This window comes from Drosophila kikkawai, chromosome 2R (assembly GCF_030179895.1).
Source record: "Drosophila kikkawai strain 14028-0561.14 chromosome 2R, DkikHiC1v2, whole genome shotgun sequence".
Lineage (NCBI taxonomy): Eukaryota > Metazoa > Arthropoda > Insecta > Diptera > Drosophilidae > Drosophila > Drosophila kikkawai.
In genome coordinates, this window is record NC_091729.1 from 4,388,322 (window position 1) to 4,412,370 (window position 24,049).

At 42.5% G+C, this 24,049-nt stretch overlaps 2 protein-coding genes across 3 annotated transcripts; one reads left to right on the forward strand and one right to left on the reverse strand.

The window, feature by feature from the left end:
* The first annotated feature begins 11,263 nt into the window (after positions 1 to 11,263).
* LOC108083308 (uncharacterized) lies at positions 11,264 to 12,014 on the forward strand. 2 transcript variants are annotated; one of them, XM_017179045.3, is made up of 2 exons: positions 11,264 to 11,413; positions 11,466 to 12,014. In XM_017179045.3, exons 1-2 carry the CDS (start codon positions 11,369 to 11,371, stop codon positions 11,937 to 11,939), a joined length of 519 nt encoding a protein of 172 aa, XP_017034534.1. In that variant the 5' UTR covers positions 11,264 to 11,368; the 3' UTR covers positions 11,940 to 12,014. The 2 variants fall into 2 exon arrangements, with proteins under 2 accessions (XP_017034534.1, XP_017034535.1); XM_017179046.2 differs by having other exon boundaries at positions 11,272 to 11,413; positions 11,479 to 12,014.
* Positions 12,015 to 14,832: 2,818 nt separating this feature from the next.
* On the reverse strand, positions 14,833 to 15,937 carry Naxd (NAD(P)HX dehydratase). Its single transcript, XM_017179043.3, has 2 exons — positions 15,585 to 15,937; positions 14,833 to 15,504 (listed from the first exon to the last, which is right to left on the reverse strand). Exons 1-2 carry the CDS (start codon positions 15,930 to 15,932, stop codon positions 14,941 to 14,943), a joined length of 912 nt encoding a protein of 303 aa, XP_017034532.2. The 5' UTR covers positions 15,933 to 15,937; the 3' UTR covers positions 14,833 to 14,940.
* Between the last annotated feature and the right edge of the window lie 8,112 nt (positions 15,938 to 24,049).

Sequence of the window (24,049 nt, forward strand, 5' to 3'; positions counted from 1 at the left end):
GCAGTCCTCCAGATAAACAAGGAGGCAGAGGACATCCTTTATCCTAGATGGCGTGGGGCATGGGTAGCGTATACCTGCGCCTCAAAAAGCGCCACCCCGGGGATAAGGTTGCTCAAGCCAGGACCATGCTCAATACCTTAATATATATACACCGAAGGCTCCAAGATGGAAGGAGGAGTTGGAGCGGGCATATACTGTTCAGACCCTGAAATGGGGCTGTCGTATAAGCTACCAAGCTACTGCAGTATATTCCAGGTGGAAGTATTCGCCATCAGAAAAGCAGCAGAGCTTGCGCAGAGCATAAACCGTCCACATGAGGCGGTCAATTTGTTCGTAGACAGTCAAGCGGCGATAAGATCCATGCAATCATCAGCGGTCAGTTCCAAAAATGTACTGGCAAGCAGAGAGTCACGGTAACGAAACCGCGGACGGACTTACAAAGGATGTCGTTGGACTGGCGAGGGAAAGAACAGAAAACTTCCCTATCTCCCTAAGAACGCTCCAAAGCTAGAGGTGGTGGACCGGGAGCTAATCCTATCCACTCCAAAAGCGAAGGTACTCCCATCACCCAAGGAGGGGGGGGCAAAGTGCATAGGACATCCTTTATCCCAGATGGCGTGGGGCATGGGTAGCGTATACCTGCGCCTCAAAAAGCGCCACCCCGGGGATAAGGTTGCTCACACCCTGAAGGCAGATGTGGTGGAGAAGGACCTAGGTCTGGAAACCATCGTGGATGCCGACCGGGAAATGACGCTGGATGAGTCCGACGAAGGAGAGGACGGTGACCTGAACGTAGTAGTCAACCCGTCGTATGGAGGTGAGGCCAGTACCCATGGCACTCAGGGTGCTGCAGCTCAACCTCCATAAGAGCAAGGTCGCGTCGGCGGAACTCCTCATAGCCATGGAGCAAGGATCCGCCGACATAGCTTTGGTCCAGGAGCCATGGATCGCCTCAGGCAATGCCATCGCCGGACTGAAGTCCGCAAATTACAATTTGCTCCATCCACCAACGGTAAGCAGGATCAGAACCGCCGTACTTGTACGGAAGGGTCTACACGCTAACCTTATGTCTCACTACAGCTCTGATGAGCTGACTGTGGTGATGCTAGAGAGCGGGAAAAAGCGCCTTTTGGTAGCTTCCTGCTACATGGCACACGACAGAACGGCCCCACCAGAAGAACTCATGAGCTTGGTAGAAGCCAGCCCGAAGGACCAGGAACTGCTCGTATGGGGGAGCCCCGACATAAACGACAGAGGTGAGTCCCTCTTAGACTTTATACTCTCAACCAACCTGAGTATAGCAAACGTGGGGGAGGAACACACCTATGTAGGTCCCACCTCCTCAAACGTGCTAGATCTTACTCTGGTTAGGGGAAAAGGCACATTGATATCAGAATGGAGAGTCCTTGAGAGACCATCCTTTTTTTTTTTTTTTTTTTGTTTCGCGCGGGGTCCCGCTTCCACCTCCCGCCCAATCGACCGAGGGGCGCAGCCGTGTGACGTACGGCACGAATCGCGAACTAGATAGACGCGTTAGAAGGACAGACGAAATGTACGAGGAAACATTAGGAGATAATATAATAAACTATAAATATATAAATAAATAAAAACGCATGCAAAATAATGATCTAATAATAAAAATATATAACCATAACCATAATTTAATAAATAAACAAAATATAAAAAATAAAAAAAAAAAAAATTAAAATAAAAACGCATGCAAAATAAGTGCTACTCTACGAGATAACTACTACAAGTCATGCAAGAATAAATAAATAGGTAAAATAAAAAGAAACGCATGCAAAATTAGACTACGGTGCTACACTACGAGCTAACTCTACAAGTATTAAGGTTTTTAATATAGAAGGGTTATCGCTACGAATTATAATATCAGAGAGGCGGTTGTAATCCGTACATAAAACCCTAAAGGGTTCATGTACTTCAAACTCCCGCCTACAGTGATTTACTACTAAAGGGATAAGGGTTCTAGATGTTAGTCGGGGAACGTGGAAGTTAAGCTGCCCTAAAAGAAAGGGGCTCTCAACCACACCATTTATAAGGTTATGAAGGAATACGACACCAAGCATTGTTCTACGGTTAGCTAGGGAGGGTAAGTTAATTAATAGGAGTCTACTTGTATAGGACGGTAGCCTCTCATCAGCATCCCAAGGTAGGCCACGGAGGGCGAAAAGTAAAAAGTTCTTTTGTACAGATTCAATACGGTTAATATGGATTCCGAATTGAGGACTCCAGACGCATGAACCATACTCCAATATAGGGCGAACTAATGAAGTAAAAAGGGTCTTCGTTATATAAGGGGAATCGAATTCCTTCGACCACCTCTTAATAAAACCTAGCATGCCTCTGGCCTTATTAACCGTGCACGAAATATGTTCAGAGAACGAAAGTTTAGGGTCTAAGCGAACGCCTAAATCATCAACAAGAGATATTCTTTCAAGAGCACAATCATTTAGCATATAAGTGGCAAACTGGGGAGTGACACGTGAAAATGTCATCAGCTTGCATTTAGAGCTGTTGAGATGTAATAAATTAGCAGGACACCATGCTTGAAAGTTATTAAGATCCGATTGCAGGTCTGACTGGCAAGAGCTGTCCTTATACTGCAAGCATAGCTTAACGTCATCAGCGTACATAAGTACTCTAGAATTCGTTAGAACCAGCGGGAGGTCATTGTAAATAGCAGCGGGCCGAGGTGGCTACCCTGCGGGACGCCAGAAGTGACTCTGAGGAATTTGGATAGAGCATTTTTAAACAGAACCTTTTGAGTTCTGTCACTCAAATAGCTCAAAATCCATTTAAGTAGATCGACAGGAAACCCGATTAAGTCAAGCTTCCTTACAAGAAGAGAGTGATTAACCGAGTCAAAGGCTTTGCTGAAGTCTGTGTAATCACGTCGGTTGAAACCCTTAATAACGAAAGAGGTGAGTTCCAGGAGATTTGTAGTGGTCAATCTTCACCTCATAAATCCATGATGACATGGAGAAATTACGGATCTGCATAAATGCTGCAAGTGAGGAGTAATAACATTCTCGAAAAGTTTTGGAATTGCCGACAACTTAGAGATTCCTCTATAGTTGCTGGCGTCCGATTTGCTACCTTTTTTGTGGAGAGGAATGATAAATGATTCCTTCCAAATAAGGGGAAATTCTGAGGTTTCTAAAGATAAGGTAAACAATTTCAGAAGGGGATTGCACAGAGCTCCGGCACAATACCTGAGCACGCAGCCTGGTATTCCATCGGGACCCGGTGAGTAAACTGGTTTTACACGATGAAGATCCGAACTAAGGGAGCTTTCGGTTAAAATAGGACTGAAAATTAGGTTCGACTTGGGCAAATCAAAAGAGTAAGTCTGATCTAAGCTATTCGAGGAACAATACGTAGTTTTGAAAAACTCGGCAAAGAGATCGGCGATGGCCTGATCAGAGTTTGCTGTAGCGTTCTTGAACGAAAGCGATGAAGGATGTAAATTGGGTTTTCGCTTAGTGTTAAAAAAAGTTATAAAACTGTTTCGGGTCCTGCGTGAACTGAACCCTACAGCGAGTTAAATAACTTTTATAACATTGCGCATTTAGCACGGTGAAATTCGACCGAGCACTAAGATATCTTGAATGAACAGTGGGAGATCCGGTGCGTTTATAGCGATTATAAAGCCTAGACTTAACGTTTTTTAGGCGTGTCAGCTCTTTGGTGAACCAAGGTGGTTTACTAGAAACCGACGGATAGGCTAAAGGAACACACAATGCAAAGAACGAATTCATGGCACTGTAAAAAATATCCACGGCGGACGCCATGTCAGTACATCTGTAAAGTTCAGACCAATTAAATTGGGAAATCAAGATATCTAGCCTCTGAAAATTTGCTTTACGGAAGCAGCGAACTTTAGTTGCTGAGCAACTCAAATCAGGTTTAGTCTTTACGACAGTCCCCAAATCGATGGTCACTTCGAAAGTAGGATGGTAAGGGTCTTCGGGAAGCGTCAATGGATCGACTCTTGTTAAGTTTACACCTACAGGATCAGAGACGAAACACAGATCTAGTAGGCGATTTAAAGAATTTACGACATGGTTAACTTGGGACAACGAAATGTCAAGCAAACCATCTATGAGGTCATGCTGTACCGCAGTTTGGAGGACATTTGACGTACCATCTGATGACCAACGAGCTCCAGGTATATTGAAGTCTCCTAGAGTTATAAGTTGGTCTCTATCTGAAAGCCTGTTGGCAACAGCCTGAATTGCCGAAAGGTGTTTCCAATAAATGGGCTCTTCAGCAGATGGAGGAACGTAAGAACAGGTTATATAGATAAAACTACCTGGAAATGATAGTTTTACACAGATAAATTCAATACCTGTGAGATCATCTATTTGAACCAGTTCGGAACTAAGGGTGGAGTCAACGGCGATCAAAACTCCACCTCCTCGCTGGGAAAGACGGTCTACTCTATAAGTTGTGTACTTACCTGGGAAAATTTCGGAGCTGAAAATCTCCGGCTTTAACCAGGTTTCGGTAAACACAATCACCTGGGATGCAAACGAAAGACTATCAGAATACAATTTAGAGAGCTTGCTGCGTAAGCCTCTAGTATTCTGATAGGAAAGTAGGAGGGAGGTATTTAGTTTTTTGGCACTGCCGTGACGCCCGCGGTCGCTGTGGTTTGTGCCGGCCGTGAATGCCGTTTTTTTCTTTATTTTTACCTCGTACTCCTTGACTACAGCGTGCTCAGGCCAGAAGTCACCCGAACAAATTGTGTCAAAAAGATCGAAGGAGACACTTATCCTTCTCAGATCATAAGTACATACGGTTCCAATACGCATTCGAACACTCTCCAAAACAATCAGTCTTCAGGAACCCCCGGAATACTAACTGGGGAAAGTTCAAGGAGACTATCGCGACACGGCTCGCGATCTCTCCGGGCATAGTAGAATCCGCGGAAGACATAGAAAAGTCCCTAGAGACCCTCTCCAAAGAATTGCTGGATGCGTACCACGCATCATGCCCTATATCGGACACGAGAAAGAGGACCAGGCCACCCTGGTGGAATAAGGACCTTTCGCTCCGACGCAACAAACTTAAAGAAATCTTCAAAATCGCCAAGCGGGCGAAAGATGACATCATCAATGAGGAATACAAAGTCCTACTTAAGGACTACAAGAAGGAAATACGCAAGGCGCAGAGAAACTCATGAAGAAACTTCTGCTCCAATATAGAGACTGCCCCGGAAACAGCTAGACTCCGGAAGCTGCTATTGAAGCAGCCAACCATACAGGGTCAGCTCAAACGCGACGACGGACAGTGGACTGAGGGCAGCCAAGAGGCCCTAACAGCACTAATGCACGCGCATTTCCCAGGATGCACTGAGGTACCCGATGCAAATAAGCACCAGGACCTAGCAACTGGAGTAGAGCTTCTCCCAAAAGATCTAATATCCTCTGGTCGAATCCACTGGGCTATAGACTCCTTTGCGAGGATAAAAGCACCAGGACTAGATGGAATATTCCCAGCCATGCTGCAGGCGACCAAGGAAGTGATCACCCCATGGCTCTACGCAACATATACAGCTTGTTTAAGCACGGGCTATATCCCTATCCAATGGAGAACCTCTCGGATTGTCTTCCTGCCCAAAGCAGGAAAGTGCAGCCACATGAGCCCCAAGGATTACAGACCGATAAGCCTCACCTCATTCCTACTAAAAACTCTGGAAAAGCTGCTAGACCTATACATCAGGAACGATGTAGGGGGACAACTGTCGACCAACCAGCACGCCTACACGAAGGGGAAATCAGTGGAGACGGCACTGCATTCGTTGGTAGCCACCATTTAGAGAGCCCTAAACAATAAGGAGTATGCACTTGGAGTGTTCATGGACATATCCGGGGCATTCAACAACGTTAGCACGGACGCAATAATGGATCGCCTAGAAGCGACCAACTCGTCCCCCGCTATCAACTTGTGGATAAAAAATCTTCTAAGTTGCAGGCGGGTACAATCAGATTGGGGCACCGCTTCCATGGTGAGAGGAGCGCACAGAGGCACACCGCAAGGTGGGGTTCTGTCGCCCCTCCTAGGGAATTTGGTGGTAGACGACCTAATCAAGAGATTTGAGAGGAGAGCACCAAAGATAACAACTTATGCGGATGACATAAGCATAATTATCACGGGAGTCTGTCCATCGACCCTCAGCTCGATCATGGAAACAACACTAAGGGAGATATGTGAGTGGGCGGAGAAGGTAGGACTCAGTATCAATGCGGATAAGACGGACCTTATTCTCTTCACCAAGAGATACAAGGTGCCGCAATGGATCCCCCCGAAAATTAACAAAACCAGGCTGACCCCGAAAACACAAGTCAAATACCTCGGCATTGTACTTGACAGCAAGCTGACGTGGAGAGCCAATGTAGTAGAGAGGGTAAAAAAGGCCACCATAGCGCTATATGCATTCAAGAAGATGCTTAGCAGCACATGGGGCCTCTCACCCGCTCTAACGCATTGGGTCCACATATCGGTGGTGCGTCCGACTCTGCTATATGGAGTCTTAGTGTGGTGGCAAGCTACGGAGAAGAAAACGTATAATAAGCTTATGGCGGCAGGCACTGCTCTGCATATCAGGGGCGCTGAGGTCAACCCCCACCAAAGAACTCGAAACCATAATCGGTATATATCCCCTAGATATCCAAGCGCAACTGACAGCAGAAAAGGCGGCACAACGTCTGGTTGCATCAGGAAACTGGTCGCTACAAGGTTTCGGGCACAGTTCAATTGGTCGAGACATGAGAAGTACCCAGAACGTGCCCGGATGTAGACACAACGGTATTCATGGGACCAAATGACTGGAAGTCAAGCCATGGCCATGCTCAATACCTCAATATATACACCGACGGCTCCAAGATGGAAGGAGGAGTTGGAGCGGGCATATACTGTTCAGACCCTGAAATGAGGCTGTCGTATAAGCTACCAAGCTACTGCAGTATATTCCAGGTGGAAGTATTCGCCATCAGAAAAGCAGCAGAGCTTGCGCAGAGCATAAACCGTCCACATGAGGCGGACAATTTGTTCGTAGACAGTCAAGCGGCGATAAGATCCATGCAATCATCAGCGGTCAGTTCCAAAAATGTACTGGCAAGCAGAGAGTCACTAGATAGCCTAAGCACGTGTTCAAACATGAACACGGTTATAGATAAGAAGCATCTGTTAGCGATTAAGTCCCAGCAGCAGAGCACTTGTATGTGCATATCTATCTATTAATACAACCGCCACTTGGGCCTATGTAATACAAGCAACCCGAAATATGACCTCCTGTGAGCGGTCTGGGTTTGTTCAAGATATGTGTATGCACCCTTATCTCACTTAAAATATTTCTCACGATCGGGAACTGTCCGATGCGTGGGTCTAGAACTAAGATCTACAATGTACATTCTCATGTTAGCTATAAAAGCTAGGGTTTGAATGAAATAAAATCAGTTTCTTACAAAAACTCAGCATATGAAGACTTCTCATTTATTTGGGGGTCTTTCAGCACGACTAAATCAGTGATGATCTACTGGGTTCCCAGCCACCAAGGCATAAACGGTAACGAAACCGCGGACGAGCTTGCAAAGGAAGGCGTTGGACTGGCAAGTGAAAGAACAGAAAACGTCCCTATCTCCCTAAGAACGTTCCAAAGCGAGCTAGAGAGACGGACTGACGCAAGCGCAAAAAGCAGGTGGAGGAGTAATTCCGCAACCTGCAGAATATCAAAAATCATGTGCAAAGAACACAACGAGAAACTCACCCACTACGTGCTGCATCTTCCGCGGAAGAACTGCAAATGTTAGTGGGTATTCTAACAGGTCACTGCCTGCTGCACATGCAGTCAAGCTGGGTATCACCGACAACGCGAGGCAATCGAAACCTTGGAGCATCTCATTTGCAAATGTCCGGCCCTAACGAGGGCAACAATAAGATACTTAGGCTCTCCAGTTCTGGCATCGCTAAAAGATGCCTCCAGGAGAAAGTCAGACGAACTCCTTGCCTTTGCGAAAAACACCTTGATATTCAAGGATCTCGAAACCCGCATAAATAGTCTCTAGGTCCATCCAGGAGTTTCCCCGGATAGCTATGGGCCATATTGGCCTATGTGTGTCCCCTCGAGGGCCGTCCGGTTTAACCTAACCTAACCTAACCTGGTTTTTAGGCGACCTTTCCTTTATTTATGTGCTCTTGAGCCAGCTTATGGTCAAAATAACAACATTAGGATTTTAACTTCAGACAAAGGAAATAAAACGGTAGCAATGGAAATGGACGACAACAACAGGAAAATTAAGGATATCCTGGACGATTTAAGAACTTACAAGACATTAAGGAAGGACCCAACATCAAAATTGCAATCGAAAAACAACGAAATAAAAGAAAAACTCCTCAAAATAAGAATTATTACAAAAACGGAAAAACAAGAACTACCTACGACGACGGAAACTTTACCACGAATATATGGACTCCCTAAAGTACACAACGAAGGAACACCTCTACGATCTGGCATTAGAAACTATAAGAGAACAAGAAAGGAAGCTAACTTCGGCACGCCGAAGTTTGTATACCCTTGCAGATATTATTTCATTAAATTTTACCTATACTTATTATGTTTACAGTTTGACAGTTACAGTTTTGCATTTCCAGCTTTACATTTTCCCTACATTTACCGATCGCTTCTATGGCAGCTATAAGATATAGTTGTCCGATTTTTATCAAATTTATACAAAAATTCTAGAATAATAAAATAAGCTTATGTCCCGGAGTAAATCAAAATACGTTGGAAAACAACGGAGTTATAATTTTTTTTCTATTAATTTCCCGATTGTTCCTATGGCAGCTATAAGATATAGTCGTCCGATTTTCTTGAAATTTTTATCGAAATTCTGAAATAATATAAAATGGTCATATCTAAAAAATGGTGTAAAAATGTTGAAAAACAGCAAAGTTATAATTATTTTTCTAAAAATATATCGAACATTTGTATGGCAGCTATATGATATAGTCATCCGATCCGGCCCGTTCCGACATATATAGCAGTGAGAGTATATAGAAGACTATATGCAAAGTTTCATTCAGATAGCTTTAAAACTGAGGGACTAGTTTGCGTAGAAACGGACAGACGGACAGACTGACAGACGGACAGACGGACGGATAGACGGACATGGCTAGATCGACTCGGCTTTTGATGCTGATCAAGAATATATATACTTTATAGGGTCGGAAACGTCTCCTTCACTGCGTTGCAAACTTCTGACTGAAATTATAGTACCCTGCAAGGGTATAACAAGAAGCTTCCTTTCTTCGGCACTACGAAGTTTGTATACCTTTGCAGATTACAATTGGATCATTAAGAATCGAGCCAATCTGGTTAAATAATTTAAGAACAAAATAAAAGAAAGAATTTAAAAGTTGTATACTTACAGTTTTACATTCCTAGATTTACATTTTCTCTACATTTACCGATCCCTTCTTTGGCAGCTATATGATATACAGGCCTGTTCTAGTTTGCACTCGGACATGAACTTGATAACATTTGCGGATTTCCCTTTAACATAAGCGAATTTCCCTTGCTGATTTAAAATTTTTTTTTTATTTCCCTTAAATTCCCAAACAAAATCAGCTGGTCGCCTTCAACAAAAGAGATTCCCTTGTCTAAGATTTGCTAAAAGGGGCTGATCAAATTTTGGCCCGCTGTAGTCTCCAACTCATAGATAGTAATGAAGAACTAATTAAATAATAAAATCTAAAGAATACGCATTTATAACAGGAAAAAAACATTTTGAAATATTTGTAATTGCAATCAGTTGTTCTAGTGGCAAAATGCTCGAGAGTAGAGTTGCCGCCGGCTTAGAAAAAATTCCCTTCGCATAACATTTAGTTCAGTTTGTAGATTGAATTGACTGGTATTTTAAACAAAAACACTTCTTCATATACTTTACTCTAATATCAGATCTTTTAATTGTAAAACAACATAAACAGTAATTGTTAAAAATTAATCTTAAATATATGCCTTATTTTGAAACGCTGACAGCCCTTAATACGGTCTTCCCACACAGCGCATCTGTGAGGAACGGTTGGGATTTTTCGCAGATGCGAAACTCGTGTTCCCACAGAGCTGCGTCAAAGTGCATCCGAACAGCTGATCGATCTGCTGTGGCTCATGAAAACGTAAACAAAGGCTGTCGAATTGGCAGTTGCAAATTTGAAATGGAGCATTTACCAACTATTTTGTAATAGGGTCTTCCCACACAACGTTAAAGCACATTCAACATCCGTTGAACAAACGGTCCATAAGGTTTTGCCGTTCCGACTTTTCCCAAATGGATCGCCGTAAGATCAACATTAAAATCTAAACACGGTTTGCTTGGCGATAGTTAGGCGATAGTTTTTCGGTGCAACTCTGATTCTTCTTCTTAATTTGACCATTCACGACGATAATGTAAACAAATTTGGCGAGGAACAAATGAGATATGGAATTTAAAATGTGGCGCCAAAGCTACAAGCATGCCCAAAATAGTTGTTAGCGTTTTTTCTGTATATTCTTGGCCCAATATGTACCCAAATGTTACTATTTAATATAAACCGCCTGCCCCTACCTTATTTTAATGATTTTGGATGCCTATACCACCTATAGACACTCTTCGGGGAATTTGCTCTTTGTTAGAGAAAAATCCTTAGAAAAACTAAAATTCCTTGTCATTTAATTCATTTAAATTTAGTGCGGATAAATTCTGACGCAATCTGTGCCTTTTCCTGTTGTACAACAGCCAAAATAGTTGGTAAATGCTCCATTTCAAATTTGCAACTGCCAATTCGACAGCCTTTGTTTACGTTTTCATGAGCCATAGCTGATCGATCAGCTGTTCGGATGTTGAATGTGTTTTGACGTTGTGTGGGAACACGAGTTTCACATTTGTTAAAAATCCCAAACGTTCCTCACATATGTGCTGTGTGGGAAGACAGTATAAAGTCAATTTTGTAGCTAAAATTCCATATGACTTCACCTTAAGTGCATTTAGCAATACCACTTTGTCGTCGCGTGAAGAAAAATTTCGACGCTAAAAATATGCTTTTTTTTCAAAGATTTTCCCTCCATATATCCGTAAAAATTATTTGATTGTAATATTTTTATTTTACATTTTTGTGACGTATCTTTTGTCCTTTGTTAATACCCGATAAATCTAGTCATCAGAAAAGCGATAACAATCGAATGCAGGTGGATGCTGTCAAATGTAAAAGAGCTTTGCACATTTTTAGAAAATCCTTGATCTAGCTTTAAAAAGGCTAAACGGGTATCTCTTTTCCGTTCGATAAATTCATAAATTAATGCCACAGAATGGACTTATTACGGAATGTTGATAATAAGGAAATTTTTACTGAGGTGAACATTAAAAAAATATATAAATGCAAAATGAAAAAATATTTCTTAAAAGGTTCTCCATTTAGCCATAGATTACCTAATTGGAAATATTAATGAAGCTCAAACTATTCGGTTGTCTCACAAGTATGGATTTAAGAATTCGGATGATTTTCTACTTTCCATTCGAATCATATCAAAATATTATGAAAATTTCGCCATAGAAACTACAAGTGAAAATTTATCAAAGTTTTCTTGCATTAATCCTGAAATGAGCCGACTAGTGACGACGGTCCTCGCAGCACGTCAGCCTGAAGTAACAAAGCATGTTGGGCAATTGGAGTACATGAAATCCACAAATTTCTTGGAGTCGTTTGTGTGGGACACACGTCTAATATTGGGAGATAGCAATCTAGGCGGAAATATTTATCAAATAACCACTATTGGTTTGAGCTACCGTCACTCTAATATGCAGAATAAACTGTTATTTGAAATGAATTATAAGATACTCTGTGATCTTATATGTCTGTTAGAGAATTCTTTGGCTTAAGAAAAACCAGCTTATTTTAACAATGCGTATTGATTTTTAGGCATTAAAGTATCACGTTCACATATTCCAATTTAAGCATATGGGATAATATTTTCGTTTGGGGTAAAATTACATCAAAAAGTAAGTACAAATTGTTGTTTACCTGTAAAGTGATAACGGATAAACATTTTTATGTATTTTGTTTTGTGGCAAAACTGCTAAAGTAAGCACAAAAAATTAAATACCATAAATTAACCCATTAACAATACTTTTGTTAAAAGTTTTTTTATTTAAAAATATTTAAAGGTGCATGAGTTATAGCAAAGAGTATAGTTCTATACTCTTTGATTTAATGAAAAGTCTATATTACCTATCGTAGTCTCCGAATGTACTCCTGACCTGGCTGATGTTGATACCGAATTGCATGGACCATGCGAACATAATAAGACCCAGTTCCTCTCTCTGTCCGGAAGAAAAATGGAACAGACCGTCTCTGAGTTGATTATCGGGAGCTTAATGCTAATACTGTTTCCGACAAGTACCCATTGCCACTCATATCGGACCAGATAGCTGGGTTGAGTGGTGCTAGTTTTTTCACGTGTATTGATATGGCCAGTGGCTTCCATCAGATCCCAATACATCCAAATTCTATTGAACGGACACCTTTTGTAACCCCAGGAGGCAGTACGAATACTTGGTTATGCCCTTTGGGCTTAGGAATGCGCCTTCTGTATTCCAAAGGGCTTGCCCTAGGTGATCTGACTTATAAATATGCCATTGTCTATATGGACGACGTAATGATAGTTGCAAGAACTAAGGAAGAAGCTTTTGAAAGAGTACATATCACCTTTCAAACACTAGCCGAAGCAGGATATTCTTTCAACATAAAGAAATGTTCTTTTCTCAAATCGTGTGTCGAATTCTTAGGTTTCGAAGAGCAGGTGAAATTCGACCGAACCGCAGGAAGATACAAGCTATCGTAGATTTACCGCCTCCGCAATCCGTCACCCAACTGAGACAATTTATTGGACTGGTCTCGTATTTTCGTTAGTTTGTATCCGAGTTTTCACAGTTGCTCTACGCTCTAACTTCAAAAAGTATGTCATTTTTAAGGGAAATACAACACTAGCAAATACGACAGAAAGTAATTTCTGTCCTGACCATGATAGAATTATACAAGGTAGTCCCGTCGGCAACATCTGCTACACTACAACTTATAACAATGAGTGCGAGTGAGAGCAGTTCAGACAAATGAGTGCGAGTGGGACGACAATAGAGTGTGAGTTTTAACCCTTAGGTTTCGGATGAGGGTTGAAGTCGCTTTCTATAATAAAAATATATGAATATTTTGTAATATTATTTTATATTTAATAATTCTGTAATAAAACGAGTTGGAATATTTTTAGTAATTTTATTTTTAATAATTATACAATAAAACGAGTTTTAATTAAAAATTTCACGCCGTGCACATGCCGTCGGCAACAGTTGCAAAAAGTCATTTCCAACTAAGGGTTAAAAACTCGAAAAAAAATGCGTCCGCACACAACCTTTCCCTTCAACAAGCGAGCACGCACTGAAAATCCGAACGATTTCAGCAGCCGACGGGACTACCTTGTATAATTGTATCATGGTCCTGACTAGTGAACCCATACTGACTATCTTCGCAATTTTGTTGCATAAAATCAAACGCAAGCCACAAGTTATCGAATAGTAAACGGACCTGGCCAGCGGAATCTCGCTAGAAACACTTGCCGTTTACAATTCCATTAAGCATTTTCGCCATTACTTACATGATCGACATTTCAATGTGTTTACTGACTGTAATTCGCTCAAAGCCTCTCGCACAAAATTAGAACTAACTCATAAGGTTCATAGGTGGTGGTCGTACATGCAATCTTTTGATTTTGATATTCAGTATAGGCCAGGTGGAAAAATGGCTCACGTAGATTTTCTGTCCCAAAATCCGATATCAAAAGATCGCATCAAGTCAAAGAGTATAGTGGAAAAACATAAATTTGACAGAAGTCACTGAAATTGGTTATTGGCTGAGAAGCAACGCGACGAAGAAACGTCATCTATTATTTATAAATTGCGTAACGATGATCTTTCTGTCGATTTGGCCAAAACGTATGAATTAAGGGCAGGAACACTGTATAGGAAAATTCAAAGAACTGGGAAAACACGTTGACTTCCTATCATTCCAAAGCCGTTTAGGTAAATAATGTGCACGAGTCTATTATGAACCTTGGTTGGGAGAAAACCCTTGAGAAAATGTAGGAGTACTATTGGATTGACAAGATGTCTAAGTATGTTCGCAAATTCGTCGACAACTGTATTACAAGTCTGCATGTCAAAGCTCCCATCTGGCAAGGTACAAGCCGATTTGCATCCCATGCCGTGGCACACGATTCACATGAATATTACAGGGAAGCGTAGTGGTAAAAATGATCAGAAGGAATATATAATCGTGTCGATAAACACGATCACGAAGTTTGTTTCCTTGTCACATACATGAAGGAAATACGCAAGGCGCAGAGAAACTCATGGAGAAACTTCTGCTCCAATATAGAAACTGCCCCGGAAACGGTTAGACTTCGGAAGCTGCTATCGAAGCAGCCAACCATACAGAGTCAGCTCAAACGCGACGACGGACAGTGGACTGAGGGCAGCGAAGAGGCCCTAACAGCACTAAGGCATGCGCATTTCCCAGGATGCACTGAGGTACCCGATGCAAATAAGCACCAGGACCTAGCAACTGGAAAAGAGCATCTCCCAAAAGATCTAATATCCTCTAGTAGAATCCACTGGACTATAGACTCCTTTGCGAGGATAAAAGCACCAGAACTAGATGGAATATTCCCAGCCATGCTGCAGGCGAAGAAGGGGAGGGTTCAGATGATCACAATCACGTCAATTTCTTTTTTGACCATTTTATTGTGAGTGTAATTTCCGATAATCTTCAAAGATTTTGAACCATCAAAAAATATTTAATAGACAAAATACTTAAATTATTATGAAAACATCAGCTCTCAAAATCACTTCGGAAAACCGTATATATTTCACTGATCATATCACTTGCAACAGTGCTACGACCTAACTTTTGAAATGTGGCGTAGTTTAACCGTTTAATGAAATAGCTTGATGCGCACGCAGCAAGATACGCTGGGTTAGGTTGATTTGACTGTAACGACCAATAGAAAAAAGTAGCTAGTGATCCACTAAGTAAGTCTCCTTGACCACCACACCTGCGCCCGGAACCACCAGTAGGCATTATGTAAATTTCGTTGTTTTCAGGAACATAAATTTTATCATTTAAGCCTTTTTCAAGAATCACTATTCCATCTCCAAGGAGTGATATTTTATGTCGTTTAACATCAACTTCTTCTCCGAATAGTCTTCGGAATTCAATGGCATTTGGAGTCAGAATGACATTACTGTGTCCGTATATTAAATCGATATTATCATTAAGAATAAACAATCCGTCAGCATCGATAACAATTGGTTTTTGCGCATTTAGACATAATTTTAGTAAATTGGTAGCTGTCTCTATAATTTTCGGCTCCCGGCCTAATCCAGGTCCAAAAACCTAAAATATACACCAATAGAAACGTATAGGTTATTGTTCATATTCAATACATATGTATGTATTTGTAAATCTGTACTTACTATTATATGTAGTCTTTCTAACCATGGCAAGATCTTATCAACAGCATCATCGCAATCTAGTACTGGATGAACAATAAGATCTGGGCTGTAAGTTTTAATGGCTGCTGACGCATTGGAGTGACAGAACACATGCGCCAAATCAGCACCAACTTTCATTGAAGTAATAGCAGCAAAATAAGGTGCACCAGTATATTCCATAGAACCTCCGATTACTCCAATGCGCCCATTCTGTCCTTTATATTTGGTACTTGTAGATTTTGGAACCACAGTTTTGAACAATGATAATAGCTTTGGAATGTTAACTGGTATTTCTTTTATTGCTGACATGCTGACATTGATATATGTCATAGGGATGTCGGAAATATATCAAAATATCAATATATCGATATTTTTCTCTTAAAAAAATATAATCATCGCGATATTTTTTTTGACAAAAATAGGAGATATTGAAATTTTTTTAGATGATATTTCCGATATTTTAGTTTTGGTCATTCTTAAGCCAGAAAAGGAAAATTATGGAAAAAAGATTTCTATACAGAGATAAAATTAACTTCAGCGAAATGCACATTGTGCCTGAAAGTTATAAAAACTAGTGGAAACTTTAGTAATTTACTGTAACAAATTTAAAAAATAAGCACCAAGATGGACACTCGGTGGAACTCGTGCTTGGATATGCTCAGTGGAGAAGCTGAATATTTCGACGCTTTTCTGCGAATGTATCGTATGTCGAAAAATCCAATTTTACAGGAGAAGCTTTTTTGTGATTTAATCTCTTAGGAAGCACTATAGAAAAGACAAAATTGAAACTTAATTTTTATCGGAACTATAAGGGTTTCAGTTATAATTTTCACAGGGTAGTGAGACATTAGGTGCCTAACAATTTTGCATTAAAATCTCAATTTCGAAAAAAAAGCGACATACGATACTTTCGCGGTGTGCCGCAAGGTTCTGTACTTGGTCCGCTTTTGTTCACCCTTTATGAAAATGATCTTCCCTCCATGTTGTCAAGTTGTGAGGTCCAATTGTACGCAGATGACGTTCAAATGTATGTGAGCCGTCCCCTGAATAGAATAAATGAGGGTGTAGACATATGTAATAATGAACTGGTCAAAATAAGCAACTGGGCATAAGATAATGGACTAGGACTGAATCCGTCAAAATCCAAGTGCATAATTATTTATAAAAAGAAACTCAGTCTTAACATTGAGCCCTAACTCTTGAATGACATTCCTATTGAATACGTGGAAAGAGCTACCAATTTGGGTTTTATTTTTAATAACACGCTGAGCTGGAGTGATCACATTAACACCGCTGTTGGAAAAACGTATGGATTGTTAAGGTCGTTTTATTTGGTTAGAAACTTTCTACCCATAAATGTAAGGGTGATGCTTGCGAAATCTTGTCTGATCCCAACTTTATTTTATGGGATCGAATTATTTGCTAATTGTGACTCAATCAGCCAGCACAAACTTAAAATTGCCTTCAAAAGTATCACAAGATTTGTATTTAATTTGCGGCGATTTGATCACGTGACTAGATTATCATACAAAATATTTGAACTTCACTTGGCAGACTGGATAAAAATGAGAGTGTTAGTTTACTTACAAAAAATAATAAAATAATCCCTGCTTTCAGAACGACAATATTTTATCTATGCTATAAGATTATGTGCTGCGCAGTTTAAGGCAAAACTTATTGCACACTTTCAAGAACAAAATGTGACATAAAATAAAACAAAGCGACCCTAGTTCTTAATTTTAGTATAAGAATAATTCAAACTTTGTAGCTTATAAATATGAACTGAAAATGAATTTGTCCTGTGTGACTAGCGCATTAACTTATAAGGCTGCAAACATAGTGCGCGCTGAGACGAAGACGAAAATGAAAACGAAGCTGCCCTGCAGTACCACATTTCATCAATAGGCCTTTTCATCAACATTTCATCAACGCGCCGACTGCGACGCCGACAGAATCGACGCTCTGCCGACTGCTACTTGAACCCGAACTCCCTTCGGAGACCCGAACTCCCTTCGAGTCCGACTTGTCGGTGCATGCAAAAAAAAAAAACAAAAACAATTTGCATGGAATTCGTTTTTTGAAGTCCGAAACAAAGTAGATGACGCAATTAAAATAGATTCTCGAAGGTTCGACTCCATATTTTCGGAGCAGCGGTTTTCGGGTTCGTCTTGCTTCTTCTTATTCCCTTTGCATTAGAAGTTGAAGTGCTCTGCACTGCAGAAGTGTCGTGTGTTTCATTAATTAATAAATAAATTCTTAAATAAATTCGTTCCGGGCCTTATTGGAATATATAAATAGGTGAGTAAAGTGAAGTGTTTATAATTAAATAAAAGCCTATGTGTATTATTTTATTTATTATATATTATATATTTTTTTTCTTTTCTGACTGCAGTAATGGCCAACATATTGAAACGAGGATCTTTTGGGTAAATTCTATTTAATTTTATTATTATGTATTCCCTTAATTAATTATTATTTTTTTGTAGATGCAATTGCCCAAGTGGATAGAACTGAGCCTCCAGAGAAGTTACTGCGTAAAAAATTTGGTCTACGTCAATAAAAAGCGGAAAACCGAGGAGCAAACAGACCTTGAGGCTTTTCAATATATGGATTTAATGTTAATTGTTTATATTTGTGTCTTAGTGTTGGTTTAGAATTAGTAAGAATAAATAATATCAATAAAATTTCAAGAATTTTACTTTATATATGAAAAAAAAAAATCATCAATAATTCATCGATGAATCATCATCATTTCATCAATCAAATGTTGATGAAATGTTGATGAAATACTGATGAAATGTTGATGAAATACTGATGAAATGTTGATGATTTGTTGATGAATCATCAACATTTCATCAGTATTTCATCAACATTTCATCAGTATTTCATCAACATTTTATCAGTATTTCATCAACATTTCATCAACATTTCATCAGTATTTCATCAACATTTCATCAACATTTCATCAGTATTTCATCAACATTTCATCAGTATTTCATCAATAATTCATCGATGAAATGATGCTTAAATGTTGATGAATTGCTGTTGATGACAGCCTATGACATGCCCATGTTAAATTCATCAGTAATTTGTATGGCAATTCATCGATGAATCATCAACAAAACGCTTTGGCTATTGATGAAACGTTGATGAAATGTTGATGAATGGTACTGCAGGGTATTGATGAAACGTTGATGAAATGTTGATGAATGGTACTGCAGGGTGACGACGAAGTGCTTGCGATGCGAGTAAGCTAATAGGTTGCATAGTGCAAGACGAATTTGTTGCGATTTTGTGATGTTCACCCAATTCATTTGGGAAGAAAAGAGTTCGCCGAATTTCATCATTTATTTAATGAGCTGCGACAAGATGAGAAAAAATTTGTGGACTATACCAGAATGAAAATCAGCACATTTGATAACATTCTCTTAAAAATTGAACCGCTAATTATTAAAAATTGGACAAATTTTAATAAAACCCCAATTATACCTGCAGAAAGGTTAATTGTAACGCTAAGGTAAAAATTATTTTAAATTTTCATTTAGTTACATTTTTTATTTTTATTAATTTAAAAAATCTCAAGAAGTTGAAATTTTCCCCTAAAAATTCCAGTTGTTCCCCTAAAATGTAAAAAAAAAGAAGAAAAACAACACAAAATAGCAAGCGATTCGTCTTCAAAAACAGTACTGCTCCGTTTGAAGCTGATCGTTTGCGTTTCGTCTTCATCTTCGTCTTCGTTTCAGCGTGCACTATGTTTGCGGGCGAGCGAATTCATAAGAATTGTTCTGCACTGTTTTTCGTCTTCAGCTTTGTCTTCATTTTCAGTTTCGTCTCAGCGCGCACTATGTTTGTAGCCCAAGTATTTTGTACTTGTAGCGTAAGGAAGAATATCTTAAAATAAATAATAATAATAAATAATAATAGTATGGCTGTCCCATCCGCCGCCTTGAATCTCGCCACTGCTAGATCTAAGTTGCTGAGATTGGGGTAGAGAAGAGCATTATGGTTGTTTTTAATGATTATACCCGCCCTCGGCCTACATGTCGAGTTTGTGTATAATGTTGTATATCCTTTTATGGCCATCCCAGAGATTTGTCCGTCCCTTATCCATGGCTCTTGTATGAGGCCGATGTCGATGTCCTTCTCCCGGATTAGCTGAAGCGTGGGGGCTGCGCTTCAGGTTGATCTGTCGGCATTAGGTTGGGGTGATGTTGGGTGTGCTGTCGTCGATTCCCAAGTCGTCCAGCAGCTTGGCATCCTCGAATTCGTCTTCCAGGATATCGTCCGGTTCGTCTAGGACGATTTTTACTTTGGCCTTCCTAATGCCGTACCGGACTTTATTGTCTGCTGCCTTCAGCTGTTCTAGGCAGCGCTGGTTTATCAAGAACTCATCGTCGCACCTGATTACCCGGTACCCCCTAACCATTTCCGAGGAGTCAAAGGAGGGTGACTGACCCGTTGGCTTGGACAGTATTTTGTCAGTTACCATCTCCGCCAACTGGGTCTCGACCTCCTCCCATTTCTCCATTAGAAGGCGCCCATCGTCATTGAGTTCATCGACAAGTGCCATTGCGAGGCTGTCTCGGGCCACCTCGCTGAACTTCTTCGCCAATTTGACGAAAGTGGTCGGTCTCGGTGCTTTGCGTCCTTGGCTCTCTTCGGAGCACTCTCGCTCACCTCTTGTGAGCGGTTGCGCTTAGTTTGGGGAGGCAAAGACGTCTTTGGGTGCTCTTTTTCGTAGCGCTCGTATTCCTCGATCACTGAAAGAAATCTGGCTTTATCTCCAGCGTCGCGCGGGTCGGTTTTGCCCTCCTTTTCATTCCTCACGATTTTGGCGAGGATGAAATGGGCCTTGCTTGCCTGCGCCTTTCGTTGCTGGTGGGTCCACGGTTTTGTCTTCCCGTGTTCCGTGTTCAGAAATTGGGGACAAGATGAACAAAGTTAGGAGAATAGTGTAGGTCGAGCTCCTAATCTGGCTGAAGGAGCAGATTGGGATTGTGTTAGGCGAAGGTCAAGTGGCAACTTTACCCGTTCCAAAGATAGTGGCTGGCTCTATCATTAGTCTTGGGAAGGTGAAAGTTGGCTGGACTAGGTGTCGCCTCAATATGATAGAATCACCTCGCAGAAGATTCCGGTGCATGGAGCCAGTTCCTTCGACAGGAGCAGCTCCTGCTTCAGGTGTGGCCAGGAGGGCCTGTTTTAGATGCGCCGAATCGAACGGTAGCGACACAAACAACCAGACAGGCATCCGCCACTGCCCCTTGGTCGCTTAGAGCAGTTAAAACCCAAAGGGCATTAACTTGAACCACTGCGCGGCAGCACAGGACTGTTACGGTCCGAGAAAGCGGTGCTGATGTTGCGGATAGCTCCGGCAAAGATGCACTGTGGTCATGCGGCAAACCACCCAAAAGAATGGCTGATGTTTGCTCAGAGAGAGAGAGATATATAATGTAAACCTGGCACCGAGAATGTCACTCGCGGAATTTGACGACGCCGTGGATAGGCTAGCAACAGACGCGAGGGGCTATACTCCATCGCTGATAGCCGGAGACTTTAACGCTTGGGCGGTGGATTGCGACAGCTCCCTCACCAATGCCAGAGGTAAGACCCTACTCGAGGCCTTTTTCACGCTGGACGTCACACTCCTCAACACTGGGGAGCAGCCCACCTTCAGCCGAGCCGGGGCGAGTTCGGTAGTCGACCTCATTTTTATGAGCTGCTTCAGGGCAAGCCAATGCACCTGGGTTCTGAGCGATGCCTACGCAGCGATCCTCACCAACCTGGATAACGGGCGAGCGCAACCCGCACCTATGCATTTCCAAGGCTGACACCTTGGACATCCAGTCCTTCGCGGCGGTGCAGAGCAGATGGTGGATTCTGCCATGCACCAACTCCAAGTCGCATGCGATGACTAGATGTCTGTCAAGCGTGCACAGTCTCGCTACAGGGATTCGGTGTACTGGTGGAACCAGACGATAGCCGCGGCCAGAACGGATTGCATCAAGGCAAGGCGCCGCTACCAGCGCTCCTACCGTATAAGCTTCCACCTGGAGAGGCGTCACGGAAACCAGCGGTGTCGCAAAGCCCTCAAAGCGGCCATTCGGGAAAGTAAAACAAAATGTTTCCTGGACCTTTGCGACACCGCGGATCACTACCCCTGGAAAAACGTCTACAGGATGGTCATTCAAAAGATCCAATGGGGTAAAACAGGGCGGCCCACATGACCATCGATAGGATAATCAAGAACTCGTTCCCAAAGACGGATAACCCGAGTGCCACGCTAGAGATTGCTACGCACTCTCTTGAAGGGTTTGAGTCAGTCCTAGAGATAAAGATCCTGGAAGCTGCGATGAGGATCAAAGAGGCGAAGGCCCCTGACCCAGACCTCGTCCCCAATGGAGTCCTGAAACTCGCTCTTTCGCTTCGCCCGGATTTATTCGCGGAGCTTTACCGAAAGTGACTTAGGGAAGGAACCTTCCCTTCCGCTTTCCGGCGACCTATCCAACCTCCAGTTCTGAATCAGGAAGGCTACGTCGACGGTTGACGCCATCACTAAAGTGGTGGACATCGCAAAAGTCGCCATTGCTGGTAAACGGTGCAAAGTAGGTGCGAAGGAATACAGCCTGATAGCCACACTGGACATCCGCAACGAATTCAATACGGCGAGTTGGGAATGTATCCTGGATGCATTATCCAGCTTCGGGGTTCCCCCGCTGGATGCCTTGATTAGATCATCCAAATACCTGGGCGTGATGATCGATACGAGGCTATCCTTCCGCAAACACCTTTTGTATGCGAATTCAAAGGCCACCACAAGGTGAGAGCATACAGAAGGTTAATGCTGAACAACAGGGGCCCGAATCAGGAGAGCAGGTTGCTACTGTACAGCGTAGCGAGAGCCAGCATGCTTTTTGAGGCACCAGACTGGGAGCATGCGCTAGCGACGTCGGCTTACAGTCGCCGACTGACCTCGCCCATCGCCTCGCCGCACTACGCATCTGTAGCGCTTCAGGACGGTGTCAGGCTGCGCTTGTCCTAGCCGGGACTCCGCCGCTGGACTTTCTACCTCCAGAGAAGCAGGAATTACATATTGCGGCGAAAGACGTCACATCGGCAGCGTGGCAAATTCGGTGGGAGTCAGCGTCAGCCTGATTTCCCTGTCGGAAAGCTGACTAAAGAGGAAGCACGGGCAGGCTAATTTCCACCAGACCCAGGACCTTAGCGGTCACGGCTGCTTTTGGAGCTACTTGCGGAAATTCGGGCATGAGGAACACGACACCTGCTCGTGCTGCCAGGAGGACTGTAGGAGACAGCAGAGCTTATGTTGCTGTCCGAAGCGAACTGGCAGGCTGTGTCAGACTTTGTCGCGAAGACCATGTCTGAGCTTCAAGCAGAGGAGCGACGCAGGCGACGCCAGCGCGAAGCATTGTTTCGCAGACGCGCGCCATCGATGGACATGATGTCAGGGAGACATTTCTGGAGTGTGGGCATACTTAGGGACAAATAATACACACGTAGCTAGCTAGTATGAATACAAATTTAAATAACAAAGGCAACGTCTTCTTTCTCCATCGCAACCGCACACAGCCGCTTTGACCGACCATCTCTCCCTCGCGACGCACGCACTGACTAGCTCTTCCCTCTCGCTCACTCACTCGCAAAGTTGGTTTGTAGGTTCGTCGCACCATCTCTGCGTGGCCGTTGGGTTGATCCGGGCACGAGTGGAGGCGGGACGGGAGTAGAGATTCACCGCCGCTGGACGAACTATGCAGCGATCTGCGTGGGCGGAGCAACGTGGTTGTTGGGGGCGACTTCAACGCCTGGGCAATGGAATAGGAGTCATCCCGGCCCAACGCCAGAGGCCGAGCGGTGCTGGAGACCTTCGCCTCCCTGGACGAAGGCTCGCAGACCTTTAGCAGGGCAAGGGTTTTTTTTTAATAAAAGTTCATATTTATTTATACGTTAATCAACCAAATCAATGATTATAAAACGTAGGGACTAACAGCAACAAACATAACAAGGATACATAACAGCAAATGATAAACAAAAATTTATAATTTACAAAGACATATTACCTATTGGTGTAGGACTCGAGTTCTTTGCCTCCCTCTTAAGCAAAGGTCACCTGGATGCCGTCTCTTCAGCCTTCGTCTGGTCATGGGGATGGCCAATGATGTCGCTAGGTGGTTGGTGTGGGCCAGGAGCCGTTCATTGTATCGACTTGAGTGCCTGTTGATCTGCTCCCTCACTGTTGGCATTTGGAGGTCGTTAGCGATGTCAGAATTTCTGGCAAACCAGGGTGCATTTGTGATCGTCCGCAGCGCCCGGTTTTGGACCCTTTGCACTTTCATGACGTTAGAGTCGGACGCAGTACCCCATATCTGGATGCAATAGGCCATAGCAGGGACAACTATTGCTTTGTAGAGCAGCACTTTGTTGCTGAGGCT

Bases quoted from the DNA above. Each gene is read 5' to 3' on its own strand.
- Naxd (XM_017179043.3), bottom strand. From the start codon at position 15,932: ATGACATATATCAATGTCAGCATGTCAGCAATAAAAGAAATACCAGTT. The intron at 15,505-15,584 runs GTAAGTACAGAT...TGTATATTTTAG, and splicing joins TAGAAAGACTACATATAATA to GTTTTTGGACCTGGATTAGG.
- LOC108083308 (XM_017179045.3), top strand. From the start codon at position 11,369: ATGGACTTATTACGGAATGTTGATAATAAGGAAATTTTTACTGAG. The intron at 11,414-11,465 runs GTGAACATTAAA...ATTTCTTAAAAG, and splicing joins ATAAGGAAATTTTTACTGAG to GTTCTCCATTTAGCCATAGA.